The 14,440-nt window shown below is 44.0% G+C and overlaps 1 protein-coding gene across 2 annotated transcripts in view; it reads left to right on the forward strand.

Annotated features, from left to right (window-relative positions):
- The window catches only part of SRPX (sushi repeat containing protein X-linked), a 106,516-nt gene that overhangs the window by 40,021 nt on the left and 52,055 nt on the right, over nt 1-14,440 (forward strand). Inside the window, exons 2-4 of one of the 2 annotated variants that reach the window (XM_060088150.1) lie at nt 4,533-4,592; nt 10,779-10,970; nt 12,851-13,027. In XM_060088150.1, coding sequence (XP_059944133.1) covers nt 4,533-4,592; nt 10,779-10,970; nt 12,851-13,027 — 429 coding nt within the window. The remainder of the gene's footprint in view (nt 1-4,532; nt 4,593-10,778; nt 10,971-12,850; nt 13,028-14,440) is intronic. The other variant, XM_060088151.1, reaches the window with a different exon arrangement.

The raw sequence follows: 14,440 nt of genomic DNA on the forward strand, positions 1-14,440 counted from the left end.
GCATAATGACACATGACTTATGTGTCATAAGAAACATGAGGCAGATTTTTCTCTTTTCTTCCAACATTTGTCAGCTACCAATTCTAAATCATATGCTAGGTATACAAGGCAAATTAGACGTGGTTCTCACCATTGAGCAATTTAGAGACATGATTTATCTCCACAAAATATATATTTTTAAATTAAGTCTAGACCTATGCTGTCTAGTATGGTAACCACTAGCCACATGGCTGTAAAAATTTAAATTAATTAAAGTTCAATGAAATAAAAAATGTATCCCCCCAGTGGTACTAGCCATATTTCAAGTGCTTAATGATCACACGTGGCTAGTGGCTATCCTGTTGTACAGCATAGATATAGAGCATGTCCATCATTGCAGAAAGTTCCATTGGATAACAATAATCTAGAGAAGAAAGCAGTAAGATCTAATAAAGATAAGCACTTATCCTTGTTTTAAATATATTTGTCTCTCCTCTCCCATACTAAAAAGTTTCAAATATCAAGGATATACTGCATACTTCTTCAGTAAATACTCTAACATGCTTCATAATAAAGAATGCTGTAAAACCATGATTCTTAATAATTTTTTGGATCACAGACCCTTATTAAAATCTACTAAAAGTTAGCAAGTTTTTCCCCAGGAAAGTATATTCATGTACCAAAAAGCATGTCCAATTACAAGGGGTTCATGGACTCTCCCAAAGCGCTTCCATTGTTCCTCTAGGAGGCCAGGGACCCAGGTTAAGAATCTTTACTATGAAGTGAGTTTGATTTTCCCATTGACTTTCAGTATAAAATTGATGATGCAGCTTACTATTAAATATGATGACTCCTGATAGTAATAAAATTAGAATAAGGATGATGAGGGGGGAAAACAAAAATTTCTGACAAAAGTTAAGAATGTATAGCTATCTTCAAAATAATTAAAAAATAAACCCAACCCTTTGAGCTAAAACTTTAACACAGAACCAGCAAATCTGTCAACTTGCATCATGTATCACAGTCAGTACAGGAATGTAGTTTAGCAAATTGGCTACATCTTCCATTAGTTTCAAATGCTCCCTCTACCCACCACCGTCACAATGAAAAAACTTTTAGGGTGATGAAAGGAGCAATCTAGCCTTCTAAATCTAAATTCCTGGTGTAATTCTAATACATTTAATAGATATTTCTTAAGAGTGTGTTGGTTGCCTCAATGATGTTAACTACCTGGACATACTGGATGAAAGGGTGGGATTCAATGGGCCAGGAAGACCCGTCTTTGAACTTTGGAAAAAAGGAGTGACTATTTCTTTGCAAATCTGTTGATTTAGATGAAGTTTCTGCAAGGAGAGCAGAATTATAAATGCAATTGGCTCCAGGTATGGCTGAGGGACAGAATCCTACATGGCACTGAGTTTCTGATTTCTGAGCCAATGTAGAATTTGTATTTGTGTAGAAGAAGCACTGAAGCATTTTTTCCAAAGAGTGGTAATCTGAACCACATGAGGACTGATTAATGGTTTTCATGATAAAACCTCAATTAACCAGAATTCTAAAGGGATGGCCTTTTGTAAATAAGGAAGAGTTTGTTAGGAAACCTCCCTCTCTCCTTCCCTGCCAACTTCTCTCTCTTTTTATTCCTTTCTTTCTATTTTAACCCTGTGGAAAATCTTTCTCTAATATGTGTGAATTTCCTTTGCTGCTTTAGTAAGCTTTAATAAGTACAGTCTGCTGAACATAAGTTTGTCAGTGGTCTTTGATCTTATTGTATCCTTCATGATGTCCATTTTGTAGACTAGTCATCATTTTTTATAGAAGTTGATATATGAGTTTAGGCTGAATATAAACTGGGATTCTGGGGTAAGGGATAGCTAATATCCATTTATTTTGTATTCTCTTATCTCCTATCAATGATAGGCAGTAAATTTCCTGTTCATTTGTGAATCAGTTAGGATGCATTAAGCTGCAAGTGACAATGCTATTCACAATGGCTTAAATTGAAAGCACATTTATTATTGACCTAGCAAGAAGTATGGAGGTAAGATGTCTAGGGTTGATTTAGTAGCCCAATAAAGTCATCACAAACCACAGGCTCTTTTAATAGTTTCACTCTACCATCCTCAGCCAAAAACCTTTTGTCCTGAGACATCTTACCTCATGGTTGTAAAATGGCTGCTGTAGCTTCAGGCATTTATCCTTACACCATAGCTTCCAAAGCAGGAAGGGAGAAAAGAGGGCAAAAGAGTTTTCTTGTGCACTTTTCTCTTTTATCAGGGGGAAAGTCTTTTCCATAAGCCCTGTTCCCCCAAAGCAGACATATTTTTCCTTGTCATTGGCCAATACTGGGTTTCATGCCTACCCCTGGAACAATCATTGGCAAAGGGGAATTTCTGATTTAGAGTCATCACAGTTCAAGATAGGCAGAGAGAGATAATGAGTGGTTGTGATCTAAGTGGAGGTGGATGGACCAATATAAGTGAGCTACTAATCAAGTTGCTAATCAAGGTAACCTATTGAAATCATCTGAACTGTCTGCCTTGCAGGCTCTAATTTAAGTAAAGGCAGTAGTGAGAATGCCTGGTTTTGGGTTTCAGTGAGGTTTCCAAAGAAACAACTGCGGGCTTCCCTGGTGGCACAGTGGTTGAGAATCCGCCTGCCAATGCAGGGGACACGGGTTCGAGCCCTGGTCCGGGAAGGTCCCACCTGCCGCGGAGCAACTAAGCCTGTGCACCACAACTACTGAGCCTGTGCTCTAGAGCCCGTGAGCCACAACTACTGAGCCCATGTGCCACAACTACTGAAGCCCGCACGCCTAGAGCCCATGCTCTGCAAAAAGAGAAGCCACTGCATGAGAAGCCCGCGCACCACAACAAAGAGTAGCTCCCACTCGTCTCAACTAGAGAAACCCACGTGCAGCAACAAAGACCCAACACAGCCAAAAATTAAAAAAACAAAGAACTGAGCAAGCCAAAACAAGATGGAGCAATAGTTTAAAAAAAAAAAAAGAAACGAACAGAAGAGCTGCTTTACTCTGCCAGGGATGCTGCTACCTTGGGGGTGGTGATGCAAACCATCTTTATATCTCCTTTTGACTCATTATAAAGACTTGTCTTATGGTGTAACCAGGAGGGTTCCTCTCTTTAGGCAAACATTTACCACTCTTCAAATGACACCAGAGTTGAGCTTGTGGTCTTAAGTTTGTGGTTTAACAATGCATGTAGTTTATTCCTGACGTGCCTGGTGGCAACGAGCAAGATCAAGGCTCACTGTAGGAGTTATGTGTACAGGTGAAGGCAAATGGAGAAAACTCAGAACCCAGAGTATAGAAATCCAGTTTCTGACAGTCGGCCCTGAACTTGTTTGTGTAGCAATCCTCTTAGATGTGTAACAAGGCTTTGGCATGTGAGGACTTGCAATAACCTCATAAAAGAGAATGTTCTTATCTGTGATGGTTGCAGTCCCTGTTGGTAAATGTGTGATCAAGATGGTGTTAACTCAACAGTCAGTGATCAGACTAGGAAGGCTAGGAGGAAAGATCTCTAAATTTAAGAGTATCGCTTTGAAGTTTGGGGCCTGGTACTGCTTTAAAGATTAAGCATCTACCATTTACTGGAATTCAATATTTAACATGTTAAAAATGATTCAGTTCCAACTTCCAAATGAGTTTAAATTTTAAAATTAAGCACAGGCTTTCTCTATGAGGCTGTTGTTTTCAAGGGTAGCAAGACTCATCACGAAATTTGACTTTAGCCGTGCCTCGGTGAGAGGTTTTGAATAAACATCCAGATCATCAATTTCAACACTCATTTCCTACAGATATACCAAGACAGCTTTATATTTCTTTGTCATTAAGATAAGACATTTGGGCTTCCCTGGTGGCACAGTGGTTGAGCGTCCGTCTGCCGATGCAGGGGACACGGGTTCGTGCCCCGGTCCGGGAAGATCCCACATGCCGCGAAGCGGCTGGGCCCATGAGCCATGGCCGCAGAGCCTGTGCTCCGCAACGGGAGAGGCCACAGCAGTGAGAGGCCCGCGTACTGCAAAAAAAAAAAAAAAAAAAAAAAAAAAAAGATAAGACATTTGATTTTCCTCCTTATCCTCCACCCAAGTTCATTTCATAAAATGGACTGATTCTCAGGTAACATAAACACCTACTTCTACTAGGTTTTCTTTGATTGCTGGAGAAAGTCTAGGCTGTATCTGAGTTATACACATTTTACTGCGTCTCCTCTGGCATGAGATTCATATCCATTGGCCTCTTCTCAGAGTGAAGTTGACTTTCTTTCAATCCCGAGTCCAGAATTTCAGTTGGCATGTGGTAATTCCAAAACCATTTGAGGCTCATCTTGATTGGCTCTGGCAGTCTCAGCCCAGCCAGGTTCACTCTGAGAGGTCCCCTGTCCCTTCATGAATGGCCACAAAAGCTTTTACTCTTGGCTCTGCGTTCTAATAGCCCCTCTTGCATGGACTGTGCCAAAGCAGTGCTTCAAAAATATTCGTCCATATCATGTGGCTTTTCTTGCTGCAGTTTCTGTTCTTTTTTATTGTAGGATCTGGAGACTCACCACTAGAAGACGATGAAGTCACGTATTCACACGCTAGATATAAAGGTGAATGCTTTGCTTATGTGCTAATGAAGACCTGCTGATGCCAGGAGGACTTTCCTTTTTGCCCTGCAGAGCAGACTATAATAAAGTGACCAGACAACACATTTTAAGTTCTAATTACCTGTCGAGAAAACAACATGTTTTAAAATTAATATGCATATGCTCCCATTTGAAAGAAAATACAGAAAAACAAATGAAAGAAAACAAAAAGCATTTGGAAATCTCTGAAGTGCTGTCCTTCAGCAGCCCAGTGGTCATTTTATTCTCATCAGTTTCTTTACTGTCCTTACTTCTGCAAAGCCAAGCTCTAGCTGATGCAAGTGAAAATCAAGCCATGAGTTCTACCTAATTCATACATTACAGCCAGAATCGTCCAGAGTAAAACATCCAAGGTCAAATCTGGACCCAGTGCTGCTAATGTACTGAGATGAATGAGGAATGAGAAAACTTGATTTTCATAAGCTCATTTCATTGTGCTCTTTCTGAGTCTGGCTTGGCTCCTGAAATGATGAGTAAAGTGTGTTGCCCAATGAAACTTTAATGATAAAGAACTCCATCTCTACACATTTCCAGCAATCCACCCCCTCCAGCAGGTATAAAAAGCCTAACCAAGAACTTTCTATGCAGGCTCGGGTAAGTATGTCCATAAATATTTTCTAATGGTGAGTCGTTTCTCTGAAGCTTTGGGAGCCCTGAGAAAAGTGAGGGTAAATTTAGATTATTTCTCTCTGAATCCAGTTCCTTTTACAGTTGAGAAATAATTTGAAGAAAATTGATTAATAAAGTTCTATTGTGGCATTTTGCCCAGGAAATTTGTTTGCATTCTGGCAGGAGGACACTCCCCTGCTCTGTCGTGATATGTCTAAGTTATAAGAGAATCACCAGTAGTACTGGTCAGCCTTTGGTTGGAGAGAGTCCTTCAATTGTTTTCCACACAAGTGAACAACCTTTCTAATATAATGACTGGTGTCTATGTCCAGGTGTTTCCCACCATGTTCCACATTTGCTTATGACCTGTGAATACAAATACTCATTTGTATCCACAGCTCCTATATTACTGCCTCAGGAATTAACAAATCCAGCAAAACACAAACTTGTTAATTAGATGTTTGGGGTAAGGTGGTATTCTGATTCCTAACACTTTTTTTTTAACATCTTTATTGGAGTATAATTGCTTTACAATGGTGTGTTAGTTTCTGCTTTATAACAAAGTGAATCAGCTATACGTATACATACTTAACACTTCTTTTTTTTTTTTTTTTTTTTTTTTGCGGTACGCGGGCCTCTCACTGTTGTGGCCTCTCCCATTGCGGAGCACAGGCTCCGGACGTACAGGCTCAGCGGCCATGGCCCACGGGCCTAGCCGCTCCGCAGCATGTGGGATCTTCCCGGACCAGGGCACGAACCCATGTCCCCTGCATCGGCAGGCAGACTCTCAACCACTGCACCACCAGGGAAGCCCCCGAACACTTCTTAATTGAGAGTTTTGAAAAATCTTTTTTTTTCTTCGAGTCCCTTATTGAAAAATCTTCCTAAAACACATGCGTACACATGTGACCCTTCACATGTCCAAGAGGGGCTATATAGTGCCTTCAGATTATTGTTCCCAGTGTTCATCCTCACTTTGCAGCACTGCAAGTGTGGAAGGTAAACCAGATGCAGGAAAATATGTGCCTGGCCTAGAGCTTACCCGGAATGTTTAAGAATAAATACTTCTTAGGAAATTGTTTTCATTGTCATTTTTTTTTAGTTTTAAAACTTAGAGGCAAACCATTGTTCACAGGGAGATTAATTCTAGATCCTTAGGCCCCTACACAGTGTCTGGCACAAGTGCATATACTCAGTCAATGTTTTTTTTAATTAAATTGATAATTTATAAAATTTATAAAAGAAAAAAGAAAGTGAAGTGTAACCAACATTTAATGTGGCAAGCATTGCTTTTGATTCTTTTACTTGGAATGCCATCCTGTCTTCACAGTAATTGAGGGAAGGAGGAAGGCGTGTAGAGATATGTTGTTATTATTTACAAATGAAGGAACCTCAGATTAGAGAGGGGAGGTGACTTGCGCAGACTCACACAGCTAGCAAACATTATGTTTGAGTCTGAAATCCAGATGTTTTAGCTCAACATCCAGAGTTTGAAATCCAGATGTTTTGGCTCAACATCCAGAGTTCACTAGGAGCTCATTAGTCTTCTACATGACACTGCTTACCCCAGGAGCTCCACAATGGCCCAGGGAGATGAAAAAGTTTTCCTGAATAATCGATTTAGATTTCTCCCTAAATAAACCCTGTCTTAATTGAAGCAGCATAAGAGCTTCCTTTCTCTAAACCTCTATGTTAAATGTTTCGCTAATTCACTTTTAACTCATGCTATTTGCATGCACTTCAAATTCAAGTCACTCACTGAATTTTTAATTATTATCACTGCAGGGCTGTTAAAATGTCAAAATATCTTCCAAAGGTTTGTCTTGGAAAGTAATCCAAAAGAAATTCCTTTTGCAAATAAATAAAAACAAGATTTTTTCCCCCCACATGTTGACAACAGCACAGCTCTTGGATGTATAGGCAACTCTGCTGGAAGGATTTGAAGACTCAAAATAGCTGAGTAAAAAAAATCTGCTAATTGCATGGTTGTACTGAAATATGCGAATTTGTAATAAATGTATATGCAGGTCATTCTCTAATGGACCTGCTGCCTTAACTATTTGTCCTGGGCACATTTGTGGAAAAGACAACCATAATGTGTGTGTGCTAAGAATTGCGGGTCTGCCGCCTCATATTAGTTTACTCTAAAATCGTGCCCCTCGGGCTTCCCTGGTGGCGCAGTGGTTAAGAATCCGCCTGCCAATGCAGGGGACACAGGTTCGAGCCCTGGTCCAGGAAGATCCCACATGCCGCAGAGCAACTAAGCCCATGCACCACAACTGCTGAGCCCGTGTGCCACAACTACTGAAGCCCGCGCACCTAGAGCCCGTGCTCCGCAACAAGAGAAGCCACCGCACTGAGAAGCCCACGCACCCCAACGAAGACCCAACACAGCCAAAAACAAATAAATAAATTTAAAAATAAAAAAAATAAAATCGTGCCCCTCCTAAACTCACGCCAAAGTCCAGAAGCTGGAGGATGTGAGTGTTTTCAACATTTGAGCGAAAAACAAGTAGAGAATTGGACGCTCTTCCAGTTTGTACATCTGTGGAATTGTGATCAGGACCTAGAATGTAAAGAGGATTTGCCTTTAGGTGGAAGGGTTACAAGAGACTACCCAAAGTTATCAGTCAGAAGAAGGATTAAGGAAGTAGGCATGGGTGTGAGAGGGGTAGGAGATCAGAGAGGAATAAGAATTTGAATCATACAACTTCAAAGCTAGATGGGACTTTTTTTTGGACATTTTAGCACTGATATAAATATAAAATTTAATCAGAATAAAAATAACCATTGTAGATGGGACTTTGAAAATAATCTCATCCATTCCTCTCTCGTATAGACTATGAATGTGGGTCCCTGAAAATTTTTTTGAATTGTCCAGGTTACTAGGAGATGATAGAGTTAGATAATATCTGCCCAGGCCTCTTGACTCTGCCCAGTATCCACCATACGCCGGTAGCTCACTGCTTTCATTGTCTCCCTCTGGGTCTCCCATATTCATTCTACCCTCATCACCCTCTGCCCTCTCCAATGGGGATTTCATTTTCTCTCTCTGGAGCCCAGTTCTCAGTCAAGGATTTCACAGTTTGGCCTGTGAGATGGTGACAAAAGGGTAGTGAAGGGGACCAGTTGGCAAGAGAAGAGGCTAGAGCTGGGGAAGCACAGAAGCCTTGCAGTCCAGCAGGGGAATAGGGCAGACAGGGAAACTAAGAGGAAGTGAGGCAGTGGGGAAGTTAGGAGGAAGGGGTGGGGGAGAGGACAAAGACAAAGAGGTCAGGCGACAGATGACTTTTCAGATTTAACATCGTGAAAGTCCTCTGACAGGCTATCAAAAGTGCTTCTTTGAGCTTGAAAACACCAAGTGCATTTTGGAGTTTCCTTGTGGGTGGTCTTTCCTATTACAGTTGGAAAAGACAGGCAGAAAGAGAGAGGGGGAGAGAAATATACCTCACTTCTAGTAGTCATAGAAGCCAGTAGGTTCCAAATGTTAGTTTAATTTGAGTGGTAGGCATCTATGGATTTTTCCAGAATTTATCTTAAGGACTTTTGATTATAGAAGAAGTATCCACAGCTTGGCAGTGCTAAGCAAACATACCCCAAAGGCTTCTCATTTACCTGTGATCTTGCAATCTCTTAGCTTCATGGCTTACCTGGAGCCATCACCAAAGAAAGAACTGAAACATGTTAAATTAGTTCAAGAATTCTTTTATAGGACTTCCCTGGTGGCGCAGTGGTTATGAATCCACCTGCCAATGCAGGGGACACAGGTTCGAGCCCTGGTCCGGGAAGATCCCACGTGCCCGGAGCAACTAAGCCTGTGCTCTAGAGCCCGCGAGCCACAACTACTGAAGCCTGTGCGCCTAGAGCCCATGCTCCGCAACAAGAGAAACCACCGCAATGAGAAGCCCGCGCACCACAACGAAGAGTAGCCCCCGCTCGCCGCAACTAGAGGAAGCCCTTGTGCAGCAACGAAGACCCAACGCAGCCAAAAATAAATAAATTTATTTTTTTTTAAATTCTTGTATACTTAGAGGAAAATAATGGAGATATGTATGCTGTTTTGTACTTTACTTCAGGGTCCAGATTTTTCTCATTTAAAAATGTTAGCATATACAGGCTAGATGTATAAACCCAAGAGGAAGGAAACTTTGTTCAAGGAAGGCCTGGAGGCCTAGTGTAAGCTCTTGCAAGACTGCATCCAAGAGATTGAACTTAATCAGATGTAGGCTAAGTGTGGGGCATCACTTCTCCCCAGAAAGTCCAGGAAATACTGCTTGAGTCCCGACGGTAGCACCCATTTGCAGCTGTCTGCAAAACATTATATGATGAAAATATTAGGCAAAGGAGATGTCAAAGCACATAAGTAAAAAAAAAAAAAAAAAAAACAGTCCATGCACGAGACCTGGACAGAACTGTTGGTTTTCATGGCTGAGAAGCAGCCAGAAACACACCATTAGAAGAGAATTCCTGGCAAAGTGAAACAGGATTTCCTCCTTCTTGGCCACATGATGGCGCACGAACTTCACTCACTGTCAGCTCAGGTGCTGGAGTGGAGGGAGAAGCTGGCAGCCCTAGGGAGGGGGCTCCTGTTCAAGGCATGGAGAGCCTGACAGGCTTGAGGGAGCTAGTCTCTGGTCCCCATTGACTGTGCGGTGGCCACTGTGGGAACTTTCGAGGAGCTAGTCTTGCCCTACTAATTTTATGGCCCTCAGCGACACCTTCCAAAGGCCCAGGGGAGAGGTTCTGATTTAATAGTGTCATCCTAAGCTGTGCTCTGCGCAACTACGAGACCAAATCAAAACACCCTGGAACTTTGCCATTGGAGAAGGGTGTCATCTCTTACCTAAATGGGGCTTAACTGGGGACATCTGAAAAAGGAGGTAGCTTCCCAATGGGGAGAAATTGTTCTGTGACGTTAAGCCCAAATTATATCCTGTGGCAAAACCCTGGAATCTTGCTTCGTTCACATTCATTAAGATCGTATTAAATGCTTTTACAGTGAATATGATACAGACTTGGAAAAAAATCTAAATTAACCAATTATTGACTCCCCTGCCACTCTGTATGGATGGCTGGGGTTAAGGTTCACAATGGTAACAGTTGCTCTCAAGGGAACTGTGTATCTAGTTAAGGGAAATATTCAAAAGAACAAGCATTCATTGAACATTTACTATGTGCTAGACACTGTGCTAGACGCTTGATATGTGCTAGGCACTGTGCTAGATGCTTTTTTTCAGTCCTTGTAAGAGGACTTGTAAGAGTCCTATGACATAGGTAGAGGTATTGACTCAGAGAGGTTAAGTAACTTGTCCAAGATCACACAGCTACTAATGGAGGAACCTGGACCCATATTCGTATATGTCTGACGCCTAGTCCCATGATCATAACCTCCCCACCGAGAGACAACTTAAAAGACATGGGGCACTATTTGGAGGTCCAAAATCTGGAATGCAGCCAGCCAGGGACTTTGAGAGTGAAGAGACACATTTTCTGAAGATGTCACTTGCTATTTCTCCTCTCCTTTGTTTCTGCTACCTGCAGACACCCCGTGGTGCTCCCCCATCAAGGTGAAGTACGGGGATGTGTACTGCAGGGCCCCTCAGGGAGGATACTACAAAACAGCCCTGGGAACCAGGTGTGACATTCGCTGCCAGAAGGGCTACGAGCTGCATGGCTCTTCCCAGCTGATCTGCCAGTCAAACAAGCGGTGGTCGGACAAGGTCATCTGCAAGCGTGAGTAGCCCGGCCCCATGTTGGGGCCTCGGGGCCATTCGGGGCCAAAGTTCTTTTGCTCTGAGATCAGGGATTTTTACTGAATGCTTTGTGTTCTTTGATGAGAAAAACTTCCCTTGTGAGCAGAAGCCATGCGTTAGTTCCTAAGATATGGCGGAAGTAAGATGACACATTTCAGACAGAGGGGTGCGATCAGCTGTTTGGAAAGGGGGAGAGAACAGAGGTCTGTTTAGCAAAGTGCTGGCCCCAGGGCCAGCTGCCATCAAGGGTCATCTGCCATCAGGGGTCCCACAGAATAGCATTAGAGACAGACGTGTAAAACCGACAGAAGTATAAGAATGGTGCTGTGCCATGGACTCCTGGCAGTAGACACAAGCGTCCCCCGGAGGAGTAGAACTTAGGGAGGCAGGGAGAGAATTACCGCGGAAGGATGATGATTCCATGAAAGGCGCTGTGCCTCAGGGGAGAAGGTTGGAAGCACATTTCAGGGGCTGACTTTTAGCTTTCTGGAAAGTCATCTCATTTGGGAAACTGCAAGGGACACAGCATCGTTGAAGTGCATTTTAGGTGCCATTGCTGTTCAAAAAAGCTGTCACGATGGAGCGCCTGTTGTGTGCCAAGCATTTCACATATATGCAATTTTTGCAACAATGCTATTGATATGGGTGCCATTACTTTATTGTTGGGAAACTGAGGTTGGGGTCTGCAGCCTTGTGATCCAGTCTAGGCAGACTACGCCTCTGGGGGACTATAGTGAACACTTTCAGTGCTTCCCCCATATGTCCCTGGATGCCCTGCTACCAGTTCTGTGTGTCCATCCCCCAGCTTCTGGGCGCTTTGCTCTTAATGAATTGCAACTTCGGTTGATCTTCTACCAAGGAAGAAGAGGCTCTGCGCTTTCAGAGGACTGCTTTCTTCGTTCTGACAGGGAGAGCATTCCCCATGGGCAGCCTGTAGCTGCCCAGTACTGACTGGTAAAGGATTAGGAAAGCCCAGCTGCCCTGCCTGGAGGCAGGGCAGACTCAGGCATCACTCACGCTCCAGAGCTCCCCTGCGGAATCAGGCTGAGGCTGACCTTGCCCGGCTTCCTCCCCTCCCCCGTCCCGCTTCCCCCACCCTTCACTGGTCTCCCCTGGGAGCACTTTCTTTATCACTTGCACACAAATCCTGGTCTCAGCGTCTGTTTCTGAGGAGCCCAGCATAAGACCGTGGTTTAGCTGGGAGGCCAACCCAAGCCAGTCCGGTGTAAAACTTCGTGTCCCTTCTGTGTGACGTGTAACCATTGTTACCAAATGCAAGTTCATGTGCCCGATGCACAGTGAGGCCAAACAAATCGAAACATCGGAGTTTGGAGCAGAGAAAGGTTATGGCAGGACCAAGCAAGGAGAACGAGCGGCTCGAGCCCAAACCCACCGCCCCACCAACTCCTTGAAAGGGTTCAGCACAGCATTTTTCAAGGCCAGGTGAGGGAGGGGTGTTGCAGGGTACACAATTCAGCTTGTACACAATTCTCTGATTGGCTGATGGTGAGGAAACGGAGGTTAACATTCTAGGCGCCAGAAGGTCTGGGGGCTACGCGCTCACGATCATCAAGTTAATTTCTTCCATTTGGTGGTGGTTTTAGCATCTGAAAAACTCAGGGAATTTGCATCAGATGCTATTATCTGGGTGCTTAAGAGAGGAGCTACAGCAGAGGGTATGGGGGAGGGGTCTGCCCCGGGAAGGGCCCCGTACAGTCCTGCTCGGTTACACTATCAATCATTTCTCTACTATCAGTTACATTTCAATTTACTTCACCCTATGCTTTCAGAGTTTCTGGACTCTGAAACTCCATGGACAAAATCTAAGTAATACTGAATCTCTGGTTTTCTCTTTCTCAGAAAAGCGATGTCCTACCCTTGCCATGCCGGCAAATGGAGGGTTTAAGTGCGTCGACGGTGCCTACTTTAACTCCCGGTGTGAGTACTATTGCTCTCCAGGATACACATTGAAAGGGGAGCAGACAGTCACGTGTATGGACAACAAGGCGTGGAGTGGCCGACCAGCCTCCTGTGTCGGTAAGAGAATATCACCAGCCCCCAGGAGGCGTCTGCTTTGGGAGGAGCAGGGGGTGTCCGTACAGTGGATTTTTAAGGAAGCATCCATGTCCCGGATGTAAAGCATAAGCACCCGGTTTTGCTTTCAGTGGTTCTCTTCATCCCTATTTCTGTGGCTCAGCGCAGACCTAGCCTCAGTCTCTACGCTAGAGTTGACTTCACAACTCATGGCTTTCCTCTGACTTTTGTCTCTCTCTTGGATTGCGATTGAGGCAGCTGGAGGCTGGCAGAGGTACGGGGTAATCCCGCTGCTTTAGTTCAGGGATCCGCCCTGTAGCACTGAGCAGAGTTTTTGACATTGGCCGGACATTCCTGCAGAGAGCATCTCTGTGTCTTTCAGCCTGCAGATGTAGTTCCATTGTCATCGACTCCGCTAGTCAGCAAACACTCAGTTTGTAAACTGGAAGGGATTTGGCTGTTTTACCTTAGTCTGGATTTGTTGGGCAAATAGTAGTTCTGAGTTCTTAGTTGTGGTTCGGGGAGCTGGAAATCTTTACAAATGCAAATTCGGGGCTCCACCCCAGACCTGCTGAATCAGAAACTCTGGGGATGGGGCCCAGCACTTGGTGCTTTAATGAGCCTTGCAGGGCATTTCGAAGTGCTTAAAGAAAGAGCCGCTGATCTAAGGGCAGTGCTTCTCCAACTTGGGAATCACCTGGGAAACTTGGTAAAAATGCAGCTTCTGATCAGTAGATCTGGGGTGTAGCCTGGGATTCTCTAGGGCAAAGTTTCTGAATCTTGGAACAATGGACATTTGGGGTCAGATAATTATTCGTCCTGGGGTCCTGTCTTTTGCACTCTAGGATGCTTAGCAGAGCCTTGGCTTTTACCCACTAGATGCCAGTAACATCTCCTCCCAACTCCCACTTGTGACAACCAAAAATGTCTTCAGGCGTTGTCAAATGTCCCCTGGAGAGAGGAGAGGAAGGAGAAAAATCACTCCCCCCCACTCCTTGACAATCACCCATCTAGGGGCAGTGAGTCCCTTCTCCCCACCCCCGCCCCTGCTACTTATTAGAATCACCTGAGTATCTTTGAGAACCTAGCCATGCCTTGGTCCAACCCTAGAGATTCTGATTCAATTAGCCTGATGTGGGACAGCTGGAGGAGGCGAGTGGCATTATAAAAGCTCCCCAGGTGGTTTTCATGTGCAGCCAGGATCCAGGACCGTTGTCTGAGAGCAGTGGATCTCAGAGTATGGTCCCCTGATCAGAAACAGCAACATCAGAAATGCAGATTTCCGGACCTGCAGGATTGCTGGATTCTGATGCTCTAAAGGTTGAGAACCTGCCTTAGAAGATCAAATTTGGGAAGAACTTTAGTACCTTTTTACTCAAAATAGTGCCCAGCAGTTTCAGCACCAGCAGGAAGCCT

This window comes from Mesoplodon densirostris, chromosome X (assembly GCF_025265405.1).
Source record: "Mesoplodon densirostris isolate mMesDen1 chromosome X, mMesDen1 primary haplotype, whole genome shotgun sequence".
NCBI lineage: Eukaryota > Metazoa > Chordata > Mammalia > Artiodactyla > Ziphiidae > Mesoplodon > Mesoplodon densirostris.